Source organism: Myotis davidii, unplaced genomic scaffold (genome assembly GCF_000327345.1).
Source record: "Myotis davidii unplaced genomic scaffold, ASM32734v1 scaffold534, whole genome shotgun sequence".
NCBI classification, from domain to species: domain Eukaryota; kingdom Metazoa; phylum Chordata; class Mammalia; order Chiroptera; family Vespertilionidae; genus Myotis; species Myotis davidii.
In genome coordinates, this window is record NW_006286678.1 from 5,655,703 (window position 1) to 5,671,876 (window position 16,174).

The window sequence follows — 16,174 nt, forward strand, 5'->3', positions numbered from 1 at the left end:
CCCAACGAAGCTATCATTCAGAATTGAAGGTCAAATAAAGAGCTTCACAGATAAGGAAAAGCTAAAGGAGTTCATCACCACCAAACCAGTATTATATGAAATGCTGAAAGGTATCTTTTAAGAAGAGGAAGAAGAAGGAAAAGGTACAGATACAAACTATGAACAATAAATACACATCTATCAAGAAGTGAATCTAAAAATCAAGTGAATAAATAATCTGATGAACAGAATAAACTGGTGATTATAATAGAATCAGGGGCATAGAAAGAGAGTGGACTCGCTATTCTTTGGGGGGAAAGGGGTGTGGGAGATGCGGGAAGAGACTGGACAAAAATCGTGCACCTATGGATGAGGACTGTGGCGAGGTGGTAAGGGCAGAGGGTGGGGTGGGAATTGGGTGGAGGGGAGCTATGGGGGGAAAAAAGAGGAACAACTGTAATAATCTGAACAATAAAGATTTAATTTTTTAAAAAATAAAGAAAATTGGAAACAGCTTATAGAAGCTGATCCTCTGATAAGTTTCCAGGCAGGAACAGCTGACCTGTGGGGTAGCTTCTCCCCTAATTGCCTTCTCTTCATTTTATCTGACTTTTCCCTTCTGCCTTTGTCACATTCAGACGTAACAGAGTGGATATGAGAATAAGAGAAAAATAACATGCCTTAAGGACTCTTTATGGTTAACATAAAGCATTTTCATTTTAAAACAGTGAAAACTATCAAGGTGCCTTCTTCCTATGATCATTCATACTTAACATGGGTTAGATTGCTTCAGTAGTAGCTCTGTCTGAGGTACATTGAACGACATGGATTTTGTTTGTTTATTTGAGGGAGGAGGTGCTCAGAACCACATTTTTTACTCTCTTCATTTGTTCTGACCCAACCCCCTCTTCCTTTACCATACCAGCCACAACAGCAGCCACAATCTCTCTAAACAAAAACAATCTCATTATTTCTTTTCTTAGAAAGATCTTTGCTGCTTTTAGGATGAAATCCAAACTCCTTGGCTTGACAATTAAGTCTTCCCTGGATCTGATCCTAACTATTATCTAACATCTTAGTTTAGATTGTTCATTGTTCTACGACCAGATCAAGCTTTAAAAAAAATCTCCAAAACTTTTTACATGCTGATATTTCTGCTTGCAATACTCTTTTCCTATTTTCTGCTTGGTGAATTTTATTCTTTTCTCAATTATGAATTTATTATCTTTTTCTGTAACACCTAAGTCTTTCTAGGCAGAACTAATCCATTCCTTTCCAAGGCTCCATAGCATTCACATATGTATTTCTATTACATAATTTTTTATATTGTACCATAATTATTTATTTAAGTATCTGTTTCCATGGCTATGCTGTAAGTTTATTTAAAGGGCTGTCTTGTTGTTAATGTTTGTTTCTCTAGCATCTAATACAGTATGTGGCTCATAAAGTGCTCAACAAATATTTGTAATTTAATAAGACAATTTAATTATGAAGGGTGCTTTTCAGGTTGGAATGCCACAGTGCAGGTTTTAGGAAATCTGGAAAGAAGGATGAGGAAATGTTGAAAATAGAAAAATGGAAATCAGAGTAAATACTTATTTTAACTGTTTCAATTTTTGTCCACGGTGCTAATGAAAAGGGGAGAGGAGACATCCTCCTTCTTCTCCTCTCCAACTTTAAGGAAGCAGAACTTAGGTCACAATTACACTTGTATACCATTTCCCACATTGTTTCTGTGGGAAAACGGATTCTGAGTTTTGAATAACTGATTTACAAATGAATGTTTGGACTCTATCTCACTGATAAACTAGGGGCAGCCTGGTTTACGTTTTAGCATCACACAATTTGTGTGTATTTTTTTTCTAGTTATTTCATGTGCTTGTATGTCTAATTCAGTCGCTTACATTGTAAGTTATTTGAGGGCAGGACAAATTTCTCTTTGTATAACCCACACAGTATTCTGGATATAGAAAACACTTAAGCAATCTCTAGATATTTCTCAGAGTGTTTTGTACACCAGGCACTGTGGAAAGTCGTGGGTTAAAGAGCACAGTCTATGCTTTCTAAAAGTTTACACTGTAGTTAGGGAATTCATCAGGATTACGAGTCAGTTCCTCCACCTATAACCCAAAGTGATCAAAGAAGCCTACCTGACATAGAGTGAAATAGGCACCATGGTGTTGAGAATAATGAAGTAGGACCAGAACATGAGGATGGCAGAGACAAATGATGAAGAGACATAGTCTTTCCACGGCAGAACAACCTGGAAGTAGTAGCCTCTCTTTCTCTCCCAAATGCTATGCCCAATTGCTAGGATAAAACACATGCAGCCTAAAAACAGGAAAATCTAGAAAAAACAAACAAACAAAAAGAATTAACATTTCATCCAAGGCATATGCTACTTCAGTTTTGCCCTTTGAAGCCTTATATCTCAACAAAGCCCTCTTCTTGGAGGGTGGGGGAACCTACGGGGGGAGTGCTGTAGGCAGTTGTACACAGGACAGAAAAGAAAGCCCAGCAGGAGCTATCCTTGGGGTTTTGAAGGGATATGATAACTAAAATATATTAAATAATTTTTAAGTGCCAGGAACTGTGCTAAGTACTTTACATATATTATTTTATGTAATATTTATAATCCCCCTCTTTTAATAATAGATGAGGAACTTGATATTAAGAGTGGGAAACTATTTTGCCTAAAGTCATTTAGCAAACCTATCTAAGAGACATAGGTTTGAATCAGTCCCAGAACCCAACCTCCTATCACTCCATTACTGAAGTGAGATGCTGCTTTAACAAAAGTCTAGAATGTGTGGCACTGGCTAGCAGTTGTGGGTAGGTGGGTGGTAAGAAACTGTTATAAGAGGCTTAAATATGGCAATCACATTAATAAAGAACTTGGTAATACTTGAAGACAGACCTGCTGAGCCTATATTAGTGTGTGTTGACTGCCTCTGACAAGGTATCAAAGATAGAGCGGAATTAGGGAAATAACCGCCAATTTATAAGCAGAAATGAAAAAAAAGAGGGAGAAATTTGGGTCATCGAAGGATTGAAAAAGCCTATTATTTTAGAAAGTAATGAGGAAGAGGTAAGATTATGATAAGTCCCAATAATTCTTTCCAAATGAATTTTGCCTGGAGGCAAAATTGAGATTAAAGATGATATCTTCTTACCCAAGAGTATAGTTCTAGATAACAGCAATTTTCTTTCCATTAAGTTGAGAGAGAAAGGCATGGAGGAGCATGGAAGCCAAGAAATAAGATAAATTTGAGAACTATGTTTAGAAAAGAACTTTGGGAGAGAGGAGATAACCCCGGACTCCATTACAAGGCCAGCATTACCCTGACACCACATCCAGACAAGGACACTACAAGAAAAGAAAGCTACAGGTCACTATTCCTGATGAACAGAGATGCAAAACTTCTCAACAAAATAGTAGCAAATCAAGTTCAACAGCACATTAAAGAATCATATACCATGACCAAGTGGGATTTAGACATTACTGAAAAAATTGAAGAAAACGCAAATAAATGGGAAGATATGCCATGTTCATAGATTGGAAGCACTAACATTGTTAAAATGTCCATACGACTCAAAGCTATCTATAATTCGATGAAATCCCCATCACGATTATAATTTTTATGGAAATAGAAAACCAATCCTAAAATTTGTATGGAACCACGAAAGACTCAAAATAGCCAAGGCAATCTTGACAAAGAAAAACAGAGCATTACAACTTCCCGAGTTCAAACTGTATTACAAAGCTATAATAATCAAAACAGTATGGCACTGGCACAAAAGCAGCACTTCCACCCCCTACCCTGGCCCACCTGGCTCAGTGTTTAGAGGAGGGGTCCTCAAACTTTTTAAACAGGGGGCCAGTTCACTGTCCCTCAGACCGTTGGAGGGCCGGACTATAGTTTAAAAAAAAACTATGAACAAATTCCTATGCACACTGCACATATCTTATTTTGAAGTAAAAAAACAATATGGGAACAAATACAATATTTATATTTGCATGTGGCCCGCGGGCCGTAGTTTGAGGACCCCTGGTTTGGAGTGTCAGCTCACATACAGAAGGGTCGAAGTTTTAATTCCCGGTCTAGGGCATACACCTGGGTTGCAGGTTTGATCCCTAGCCTTGTTGTGGGGAGGCAACCAATCAATCTGTCATATTTCTCTCTCTCTCTCTCCTCCTTCCTACCCCTCCTTCTACTCCTCTAAAAAGCAATGGAAAAAATATCCTCAGGTGAGGATTAGCAACAATAAAAAGATATTTATACCCCCATGTTCATTGCAGCATTATTTACAATAGCCAACATATGCAAACAGCCATGGTGTGTTTGGCTCAGTGGATAGAGTGTCAGCCTGTGGGCTAAAAAAAGACATGCAAACAACCTAAGTGTCTATCAATAGATGAATGGAAAAGAAAATGTGGTGTTATATATACACATACAATGGAATATTATTCAGCTATAAAAGAAATACATTCTGCCATTTGTGACAACATGGATAAACCTTGAGGGCATTATGCTAAGTAAAATAAATCAGACAAAGACAAATACTGTATAATTTCACTTATCTATGAAATCTAAAAAATATAAACTCATAAAAACAGAGAGCAGATTGGTAGATGCCAGAGGCCAGGGCTAGTTGAGGGGGAATGGAGAGGGTAGTCAAAGGGTACAAACCTCTATTTATAAGTTTTAGGAATGTAATGTACAGTATGGTGACTATAATTAACAATCATTGTATATTTAAAAGTTGCTAAGAGAGTAGATCTTAAAAGTTCTTACCACAAAAAAAATCATAACTTTAATGTGTTAACTGACCTTACTATGATAATCATTTCACAATATATACATATATAAAATCATTATGTGGTATACCTTAAACTTACACAATGTTATATGTCAATTATCATAATAATAAAAGGCCAAGAGGTGTCACAACCAAAACGACCAAACAACCAGTCACCATGAGGTGCATGGAGCACCTCTCAGGCCCTCCCCCGCAGCCCACAGGCTCCAATCACAGCAAGGCTGGTGGCTGATGGGCGGGTGGGGTGGCCAGCAGGAGGGCGCGGTGAGGCAGGCCCGGCTGCGAGTGCGGCAGGTGTGTGTGTGTGGGGCCATGCGATTGTGCGTGCTAGGCCTCTAGTATCTTAATAAAGCTGAAAATGTTAAAATTATATAAATGGAATAATACAGTATACTAGTGGCCTGGTGCACGGATTCATGCACATTGAAAGGAAATTAATTACAAGAAATATTTTAATATCGTTACTTGCCCTTTCTCTATAATAGAAGTGTCAACCAAATTCACAATGGACAATGACAGATCGAAATACATGCGTGCGATTGGCGCCAGTGAGAGCTTTATATGTATTGCACATGCACGAGTCAACATTTATTTTTATATTGCCAGGGTGCACCATATGTACCAGCCAGTTGGTCGGACGGTTGGACAGACATATGGTTGGTCACTTAGTCTTTTATATATAAGTACTCTTTTCTTGTCTGGCTTCTTTCATTCAGCAATTGTTTATTTCTTTTTATTGCTGAGTAGTATTCTATTGTATGGATATCACATAATTTGTTCACTGATTTATTTTTTATTGGACATTTAGGTGTTTCCAGCTTTTGACTATTACAAACAAAACTGCACTGAACATTTGTGTACCAGATTTTGCATGGACATTTGTTTTTATTTCCTTTGTAAATATCTGGGAGTGAAATTGCTGAGTCCTATAATATATTTATATTTAACTTTTTAAGAAACTACCAAGCAGGTCCTGGCCGATTGGCTCAGTTGATTGGAGTGTTATGGGTTCAATCTCTGTCAGGGCACATAAAAGAAGCAACCCATGAATGTATAAATAAGTGGATCAACAAATCGATGTTTCTCTCTCCCCCTTTCTCTCTCTCTCAAATCAATTAAAAAAAAGAAACTATCAAACATTTCCAAATTGGTTATACAATTTTATATTCTACCAGCATTGCATGCTCTCATGCCTCTAGAGAATATACGAATGACATTGTGAACATGTCTAAGTCTACTGAATGATCTTCAAACCTGTGCCCTTTGGCACAAAGTGTGATGACCTGAAAATAACCCATGCCCACTGCCAGATGATCAGAGGTCTCATCTTCTAATCACTGATGGGAAAGTATTTGAAGACAAGAGTAGAAAGGCAGGAGGAGCAGGTATAACTGGGACCATTCTCAGAAAAAGAAATTTTAAAAAACTTTTTATTATAAAAAATTTCAAATACATATTAAGGTATATAAATAATACAATAAGCCCTGGTCAGGTAGCTCAGCTGGTTAGAGCATGGTCCTGATGCAACAAGGTTGTGGGTTGGATTCCCAGTCATATCATATACAAGAAGCAACAATTCATACAATGAATGAATAAATAAGTGGAACAACAAATTGATGTGTCTCTCTCCCTTTCTCTAATAAGTAAGATTGAAAATGTAATAAATAGTACAATGAACCCCTATGTACCCATTACCCAGCTTCAATAATTATTACCTCATGGACAGTCTTATTTTAGCCAAACCTTTTTTTCTCCTGCCCTCCTTTTTGTTTTAAGCAAATTTCTTACATTATATAACTTTATCTGTAAAAAGTTTTATATCTTTAAAGGATATTATTTAAAGACATAACCACATAAAATTAGCAATAAATCTTTGAAATCATTTAATATATGAGATCTGAGAGATGGGTAATGGATGGAGAACAAAACAGAGGAGGATTGAGATAAAACAGAAGAAAAACTGCCGTTATTCCAAGCCCAATGCAGAGTCACACTGAGCAGTTCAGCTCTGAGATAGAGGTGAAGACCATACAGCCCTTCTTCTCACTCTTACTCCCACTTCCTCACCCTTCTCTCTCTTTAAAAAAAAAAATTTTTTTTATTGATTTCAGAGAGGAAGGGAGAGATAGAAACATCAATGATGAGAGAGCATCACTGATCAGCTGCTTCTTGTATGCCCCCTACTGGGAAGAGAGCTTGAAACCCAGGTATGTGCCCTGACTGGGAATTCAACACTGATCTCCTGGTTCACAGGTTGACACTCAACCACTGAGCCACACTGGCCAGGTTCACCCTTCTCTTCAATGAGTCTTAAGAAAGCAAGGGTATCCTCATGGTGCAGATCAAAACTCAGTGATGAGTTCTACTGGCTTTGCCTTCCTTTTTGGATAGTCTATGTGGCCAATATGAAATCTGAGACTATATTCCTCTACCTGCCACTTTGTTAGGTCTACTTCATCAGCTCCATTGGGAAAAATGGGGAAGGTAAAATGATTAGAACAAATTATTATATTTATAAATATAAATTTATTTATAATTTATTTATTATACAGTAGAATAAATAATTTTAAACCCTCCAAAGCAGTTGAAGATTATAAGGTGACCTTAACACCCTTGCTCCATCCCTATTGCCTGGATAACAGAATTACCCATGGTTTCCAGTGATGTGCCCTGTCTCCATTGTTAGACTGAGTTCCCCAGAACCAGGTTTTTCTGCTCAGATTAGGCCACTAGAAAGGAAAAGCACCACTACCAGACCAAGCCCCAGAGGGCGGGCTTCCCCATCAGCATGAGGCCCCGCAAGGGTGGGACACATTCGGCTCTTCCCTCATTCCTTCAGTTTTCCTGCTATCCTGAAGTTTTCTAGACCCTGTAGATGTTCGGAGTTTCTTATTGTGATGGAGTTTATTGGTACTTATCTCTTAGTGTTTCATTTTGCTCCCTTTCTATAGGAAGGAACAAGAATGGCCAGTCAGACCCCAGAAGTGCTGATAGCCTCTCACTTAGCAAAAAGTGGTTCCAGCAAAGCCTGAAATTACACTCAGTTTTGTCACTCTTGACAAAGGTGACTAAAGCCATCACTGTCACCGTGGGGCTCCCAGGCTTCACAGGCAGGCTGTAAAAAGAAAGTACTCCTTATTTCTTTGGCCTTTCACATCTGTGCTTGCCTTTTTCTTTTCTTTTTTTAATTTTTGAATAATAAAAAGGCAGTTTTTATTAAAATACATTTCATTTTTAGCCCAGCTGATGTGGCTCAGAATTGAACAACCTATGAACCAGGAGGTCATGGTTTGATTCCCAGTCAGGGCACATGCCCGGGTTGTGGGTTCGATCCCTTGTGTGGGGCATGCAGGAGTCAGCCGATCAATGATTCTTTCTCATCACTGATGTTTCTATCTCTCTTCCCTTCTCTCTTCCTCTCTGAGATCAATAAAAATATATATTATTAAAAATATATTTCATTTTAAAAATGTAATAGAATATATAGCTATTGAGCATATTTTCATTTGGGTGTTAAGGGCCACTGGCAAAGAACACTCCACATCTGTGCTTTTCATTGTGCCTTACCACACAAGTATATCCTGAATTCCTGGCATCATTCTGATTTCAACCACTCTGCTTCTCTGCCCCACAAACACGCTCCTACTTAACAGACCAGGGTGCAGAAAGCATTATCACTGTGAGCTGTGGTCATTGGGGAGAGGGAAAGGGGTTAAACCCCAGCTCAGCTGTGGGTTCATCAGGAAGCCGCTTTGCTATAAACATACTTCTGGTGTCTGCCAGATTTTCCCCTAAGAAACATTTCCAAAAATGGGGAAAAGTGTTTAAATCAGGAAGGATTATTGCTTCAGCTTTGAGAAATGCGACTGCATTATATCTAACTACATTTACAACATCCTGGCAAAAACACTACATAAACAAAACTGCTAAGCTGATAATAACCTTGCTAATTCGAGGACATATCTTCATTTAATAACCATTCAAAGATATTTCCTGAGCACTACTTTATGCAAGGCACTCCCAGGAATATGGAGATGAATATGAGACAATTTCTGCCTTAGAGGCTCATTAATTTGGTAGCTCAGATATTCACTATTTCCAAAAATGCAACAAATAAAAATGAAGTTCCTAATATGTGTCAGACATAGTTTTAGGGACTGAGAACACAGTGGCGAAAAAAGAGAATGTCCTTACTCTCAGAGAGTTTACAATCCTGTGGAGATAGGTGGACAGCAGAAGAGTTAAGAAATGGGAAAATAAAATTTAATTAGTGGTAAGTACTGAGAGGAAAATAAAACAGTTTAATAGAGTAGAGAAGATCTTGGTAGAGGCGGCTACTTTACTTATTTTTTATTTCATTAAAAATTTATTTTTGGACCTCAAACTGGGTACATTCCCGAACAGTAGCAATACAGAGTATTTAAAAACATCTTAATATTTCTTTCTCAACATTCTGCCTTTGTTTTGCTTTCAATAAACAAATATACCAGATTAAAGCAACAATACTTAACCCCAAGTTCAATGCTTAGTACTTTTAATTATCTATTTTGAGCACATAATAAAGTAGAGGCAATCAATTTTTCTTGAGCATGTTATTTCCATTCAGAGCTTAGCAATGACTTTAGCTTCACATTATTCTGTCACAAATGATATAACCAAAAGGCCTAAGTAACTAAAATCATAAAACTTTTTTTAAGTTAAGTCAATCATATGTATAAAGTTAATATAAAATAACAATTATACCGGTACACATTTGTTTTGCACCCTGCTAGAAATATGCCAAAATAACAGGTTTTATTAAAGAATGAAGCCCTAGGGCAAAGGAAGGAGGAGTCGGATCATAAAAAATTATTAGTATCTTTCTGGTACTCCAGATAGATAAATTGGAGGCACCTGGTTTGGCCTGCCATTCAAAAAAGTACTTATCTCACCCAGGCAGCATGGTTCAGTGGTCGAGTGTCGACCTATGACCCAGGAGGTCACGGTTTGATTCCCCGTTGGGGCACATGCCGGGGTTGTGGGCTCGATCTCCAGTGTAGGGCAGGTTGGAGGCAGCTGAACAATGATTCTTTCTCATCAGTGATGTTTCTATCTCTCCCTCTCCCCTCCTCTCTCTGAAATCAATAAAAATATATTTAAAAATATATAAAAATAAAAAGTATTTACCTCATATATTCTCTCTCTTTGTCTTTTTGTTTTATGGTCTAGGATAGTTCTTGGACTCTTAATTTCAGCCCATTTCTTGGCTTTTTAATTTTAGCAATTTTTACTTTTCAAAATTCATTTTTGTTGTTGTTCACTGATTGCTTTTCTCCCCTTATTTTTAGCAAACTATTCTTTTTCTTTTTTTAATCCTCGTCCAAGGACATTTTTCCATGTATTTTTAGAGAGAGAGTGGAAGAGAGAGGGAAAGACAGAGAGAAACATCCATGTGAGAGAAACACATTGATTGGTTGCCTTCTGCACAAGTCCCAACCAGGGCCTGTGCTGGGGAGGAGCCTGCAACCGAGGTATGTGCCCTTGACTGGAATTGAACCCAGGACTCTTTGGTCAGGAGAGAAACACACTGTCCACTGAGCCAAACTGGCTAGGGCTAGAAAACTATTCTTATTTTATTCATGCAATTGCTTCTTCTAAGAATAATAAGAATTGTTTGAAAGTTCTTTTCTATTTCCTGAAATACACTGTGTTTATTCCGAGGTCAGTTACTCTATTTGCTCATCCTTATCCTCTTCCTGTGTTCCTGATTTCTCTCTAGTCCACTTAAAAATATGAGCAAAAGAGGAGTGTGTTGCTTTGGTTGGTTTTGTTTCCTTTGTTAATTTTGTTTCCCCAACAGGCCACTACCCTGAGTGGGAGGATGGAACCATGAGTGCTGTGAAGGTGGCAGTATGTATTGTTTGACAGGGTGCACCCTAGGTTACACAGGAGCTTGCAGGAAAACTTGAGCCCTCAAGTTTAAAATAAAGTGGGTTTTACTCGAAAGTAACGACACTCATATTAGAAGATAGCACTTTGTTTGGGATTGGAAGGTAAATACATTTCTTATTGCTATATTTATGTGATAGGTGTGACAGGATGGTAACAGAGGGCCAATTGTTGTTTTATATGGGCAGTTAAAAATTTTTTTTAATTGATTTCAGTGAGGAAGGGAGAAGGAGAGAAACATCAATGATGAGAGAGAATCATTAATTGGTTGCCTCCTGCATGCCCCATACTGGGGAACCCCATACCGAAGCCCAGGCATGTGCCCTAACCAGGAATCGAACCGTGACCTCCTGTTCATAGGTCGACGCTCAACCACTGGGCAGGCCAGCTGGGCTATGGGCAGTTTTAAAATGAACTATCCTGATTAGTAGCCCGCATCCCGTCCTGTTCATTTTGTATGTTCTTCTCATGTGGTCGATCTGCCATGTTAAACAGGACTTGTTATGTGTTTTAATTTTGACTCCTCAAGGAGACAGCAAATATAGCCAAAATAGCATTGACCCTGAAAAGTTATGCCTAGGTAGATAGATGTGACTATTAAATAAGATCATGTATGGAAAGTATCTGGCACATATTGATGCCCTCCCCTCCCCCCAAATGTGAACTTAAACACTTGAGGCCTAGTCCTAGGTCTTACACATCCTTATGATTCTCACCACACCTGGCATGCATTGGCTATATAGTAAATCCTCAGTAATATGACTTGATGACATGATGAGTCATAGATAGACCTGTCTTTGCCATTATTTTTCTGTGGCATTTTATTTATTATATTTATCTTTACTGTGTCTCAATTTGCATATTTGTCAAATAGGTAAAACACTTCTTCATGTGCTTATTGTTCATGGATGTAGTAAGGCTGTGGTGAGTAATATGAAAATATTCTAAAAAAGTTAAAATACCTCTACAGGTATAAATTATTATCACTACGCTTAAGACAGGTAGACAAGTAGTTGAACCTTCTTATGCATATGTGAGACTTTCTGTTTTGAAGACAATCCTAGGCTAAATGGCCTTGTTAAATGTCTAATGATATATGTTTCTTATATTATCAAAGGCATATTTGCCTACATCACCTTTCTAATTTCTCAATTGTGATTGTCTTCCTCATTAAGAAACCAGAAAATGTCACTTTGTTTCAACTGCTGAAAGCTATGTAAACAGCAATAGAAAGATAGTGAATATGAGTTTTTGGTCTCAAAGCTGAATAAACTTTCCTAATTTTTTAAAACTTATTTATTAAATTCAAAGGATTTAGAAAAAGAAATGTGATATTTCCCATAATAAATAATGGAGGGCAGGTAGTTATATAATTCAGATATTTATGAGAAGTATACAAAAAGAAAAGGCATTTTTGAATTTTCAGAGTCTAAGCAATAGAGTAAAATTAAAAACGAAAAGTCATATAATGAAGTACAGGCAGCACTAGAACTGCCTGGTTATGCAGAGAATTTCTTCATCAATCTGTCTATATCTGACAAGAATAAAGGCAATCTGTATATGTAGCATGGAAATAAAGTAATTGATTAATTAGTCTTCAATTTAGACTTCTATTATCAAGACGATTATTTTCTACTGTCATGCTTTTCAAATTTAATTTCTTAGCTGCAGAATCCTCTATTTTCTAACCGAAGTATTATAGAACAGAGAAATGTGCAGCTGCTCTTTCTGAAGCAGGACCTTCAGAATGAGGAAGCCAGGACAAAATTTAACTGATCACCTCTCTTCCCCCTGCAGCAGCCATCAGACCAAGGGTGGGGAATGTCCAGCCAGCACGCCGCCTAAGGCCCACAAAATCATTTGGTCTGGCCCTGCCAAGGCATTAGGGGTGAGTTAATTAAATGTCTGACCAAATATAGCAGGCTGATTTTTAAGCTGATAATTTTGTATGGCCCACGAATGATGCTATAAATATCCAAATGGCACTTGGCAGAAAAACGTTCCCCAGCCCTGCCTTAGATTCATCTAAGAGTTTGAAAGTCATCAGTTCAACTAAGGGGTTCTATTAGCCACATAAAATTTTATTAAAATGGTCATGAGTAAGACTGGTTATGAGAAAATAAAAATACATCTTAATTTCTAAAATAGGCCCTTGATCCATCTTAAATAAATCATGACTATCCTCCACAACAAAGTTACATACTAGAGAATTCCTTATCAATTGGCTCTGTTCTTTTCTACTTCAGACATTAGTGTGTGGGGGTCCTAAATATTGCTTGAGACTTTCAAAGAACTAAGTCCCAAGTTGGAAATACCAGCTACTCCCACGGAAGGAAGGGAAGTATGTCTATTCATAAAGAAATACAAAGAAGTCTTTAACTTACCCAGAGCACAAGGACATTCATGAGATGATCTATGTGTGTCCGTTTAAAAGAGGATTTTCCACTGTTCTGCATTAATTTGGTGTCTGGCCCTAATTGAAACAGGGAGACATCAGCTCTTAGAATTACTGAATATATGCAGAGGCTTGAAATTGGGTTGGAATGTGTCTTTATGATCATCTAATCAAACCTCTTTTCAGTGCTAGGGATAAAGCCCTGTAGTAAGGTTCATAGTTGGTGCAGTAACTCAAAGAATAGAAAATTTGTATCTAAGAATAACTCCAAGTATTTCTGCAAAGTGCAGCAATGCTGACCCTTTCATTGCAGTGCCTTAGACGTGCAATCTTTCACAGATAGCTGAGTCAGAATAGAAGCCACAGCTTCTCTCTCATTACCACCTGGTTTATGTAACTTAGAAAGGGGATTTTCTGATAAGGAGATTTTTATTTTTAGAAAACCCACCGTTGGACCAAGTTTTATTTAGTTTCTAATTGAGAAAGGGAAAAAGGAAAAGGCAACGTCTTCTGAGGTGGAAGCTGGAGATCTGAGACTTCTTTGGAGCTGAGACAAAGTCCATATTTCTTCATGACAGGGCAGATAGTAAGCAGAAGTAAAAAGCTTTTAATGACCACAGGCACTAGAATTAGATTATTTCTGACTAGAGAGATATGGTTGTAGAGAAAACATAAGAGGTTTAGAAGAAAGTATAAGTAGCAATTTCTCTGGCCTTTTACCATTTGATTATTAGTCTTATACTTACTCTAATGAAGGAATTCCATCCATGTTTACATATGAGGGAGCTGAAACTTCCCTGGTATGTGGACAAACTTATGCAGTACATAAGCTATGCCGTTCTTTCCTCTTAAGCATTCCTTGAAGGTCTTGAACTAATGAGAAGTTGGCTGAGAGACTGAAAGCTACAAGGGACAGTATCTTCCAAGGGTTCGTAGAAAGACTGCCCCGATCCCAGGCTTCAAGAGGACTGTGGAGATCACAGTAGAACTTACACCTCATGTAGCAGGAACAGCAATCCAATCTGCCCTGCATACCTTGAGAGGCCCTAGGTGGCATCAGTACTCCTCTGTTCTGAACTTCCCAAAGTCCCCAGAGATTTTTCACTACCATGCAGCCAAGAGTCAGAGGGAAGCCTTAACTAGATTTGTGCTGGTTGGCAACTTCACTGCTGTTGCTTTAAGGGAAAAAATATTTTGCTGAAAATGAGCTTTTTATGCATAGCAATACGTGTGGGTAGCTGCTTAAGTACAGTGAAAAAAAATAAGCCTACTTTAAATCTTTTGAGTTTGGGACTAGGTAGACTAGAAGCTGCCACTTACAGGTCAAGAATCAATGAAGATAGTTCCACCAAGGCTTCCCTGGACTCTTAAGCTTCTCTCTAGGGCTTGGATCCCATTATTTTCCACAGAAGTGAGGCATCTAGGATCCCCGGTCTAGGAGTAAATTCTCTAGAAGGGGAGCTCTGAGTTGAGTAGAACTCACTGTAGTAAATTTTCTTTGATGCTACCTTCAGAACGCTATCTTACTATGGTTGTTGTCAGCAATACCCACTGTCACCAAGGGCATATAGTAGCAGAGAAGGTTCCTCCATTTTCCTGAACCATATCATAACCCAAGAAAATCCTTCATTAAGTATAAGGGATTATGATCCTAAATGACATCTCAAGAGAGGCCACTGCTAATGATCCACATGTGCCTTTTCTTTGTATGAACCCTTCACATTAGAGTTTACATTCTTCTCCATAATGAGCACTGTATTTATTCTCTCCTCATGGGAGTAATCTGCACGTATACACTCCCCTTTACAAGTTCCCCTTTCATAGGCCAATTCTGTGTGTACTTCTCTATGCATCCCTTCTCTTGTGTCCAGTTATGATTTGGAACACAAAGCCTTCCTTTAACAAAAGCAGAGCTGATATGTGGGCAACTCATTGTTTGGGGAAAAAGTCTTTTTTCCCCTAAGAAAAAAACTTTTCTTTTTAAATCTATCTATCCATCCATCCATCCACCTCCCTTTCTATCTGTCTCAAAGCCATAGTGCTCTGATATATACCTGAGTACTATAACTACATCCAGCAGGCCGGGGTCTAACTGTGGCTCCAGGGAGACGTACCAGTATAAATCACTAAGCCATAGCACCAATCTGTATTCCTGATGGTGCATCCTCGGAGCAGCAGCTTATCAAGGTCCAGGAGGTAGTTTTTCCTCTTATAAGTGAGTACTCCTGTGAATCTGCCCAACTTGTTATTGGGAGCATCACACCTCACTTCTCCTGAAAAAAAAAAAAGAAAAAAAAAGGAGTAAGAGTGCTGGTTCTATAACTAGGATTTTCCTAATAGGATAGAAGGAGGCTTAACATAAAAGAGAAAAGAACATCCCTCTTTCCAAATACATACAATCTTTATCCTATCCTCTCCCCATTTCAGATGCTGCCCATTTCTCACCAGCTCCCTTTAGAAAGGCAGACAATGGTTTCTGGACATCAGAGAAGAGTAATTCTGTTTGTGACATGGGTTATCCAGAGAGAGTCACAGCTGAGAAAAACCCACATGATAACTTATCACTGTCAGTACTGCTAGATCATATGAGCTCTAAATCTGAATAAAAATATTTTAAACTACTTAACTTAAAGCAAACCTAGTATTTTCAAAATGAAAATAATTTGACTTGTTCCTGATTAGTAAAGCAAAAACATGCCTTTTGTAAATATGTATATAATATTAAAAGGAGAAAGGAGAAATAAAATTCACCAATTGCCTAGAGATAAGTGCTATTAACCTTTTGAAGTACATCCTTCAACTTTTTTCTTCACATGTACTCATAAACATATATGTCTCAGAAAACAAGTTTATGCTACATATACTAAGCACAATCTATTGTAATATTTTTCCATTTATGAATATCCTATTCCTATATAATAAAAGGCTAAAATGCAAATTGACCAAACGGTGGAACGACCGATCGCTATGACACGCACTTACCACCAGGTAGCAGACGCTCAACGCAGGAGCTGCCCCCTGATGGCCAGTGTGCTCCCACAGGGGGAGTCA

General features: G+C 38.1%; 1 protein-coding gene across 1 annotated transcript in view; it reads right to left on the bottom strand.

Moving 5' to 3' along the window:
• Positions 1 to 16,174, bottom strand: part of LOC102773506 (phospholipid-transporting ATPase FetA) — a 64,007-nt gene that overhangs the window by 24,356 nt on the left and 23,477 nt on the right. The window contains exons 10-12 of the mRNA XM_006758627.2: positions 15,238 to 15,396; positions 13,113 to 13,201; positions 2,130 to 2,326 (exon numbers count right to left, since the gene is read on the bottom strand). Of these exons, the coding sequence (XP_006758690.1) occupies positions 2,130 to 2,326; positions 13,113 to 13,201; positions 15,238 to 15,396 (445 nt within the window). The remainder of the gene's footprint in view (positions 1 to 2,129; positions 2,327 to 13,112; positions 13,202 to 15,237; positions 15,397 to 16,174) is intronic.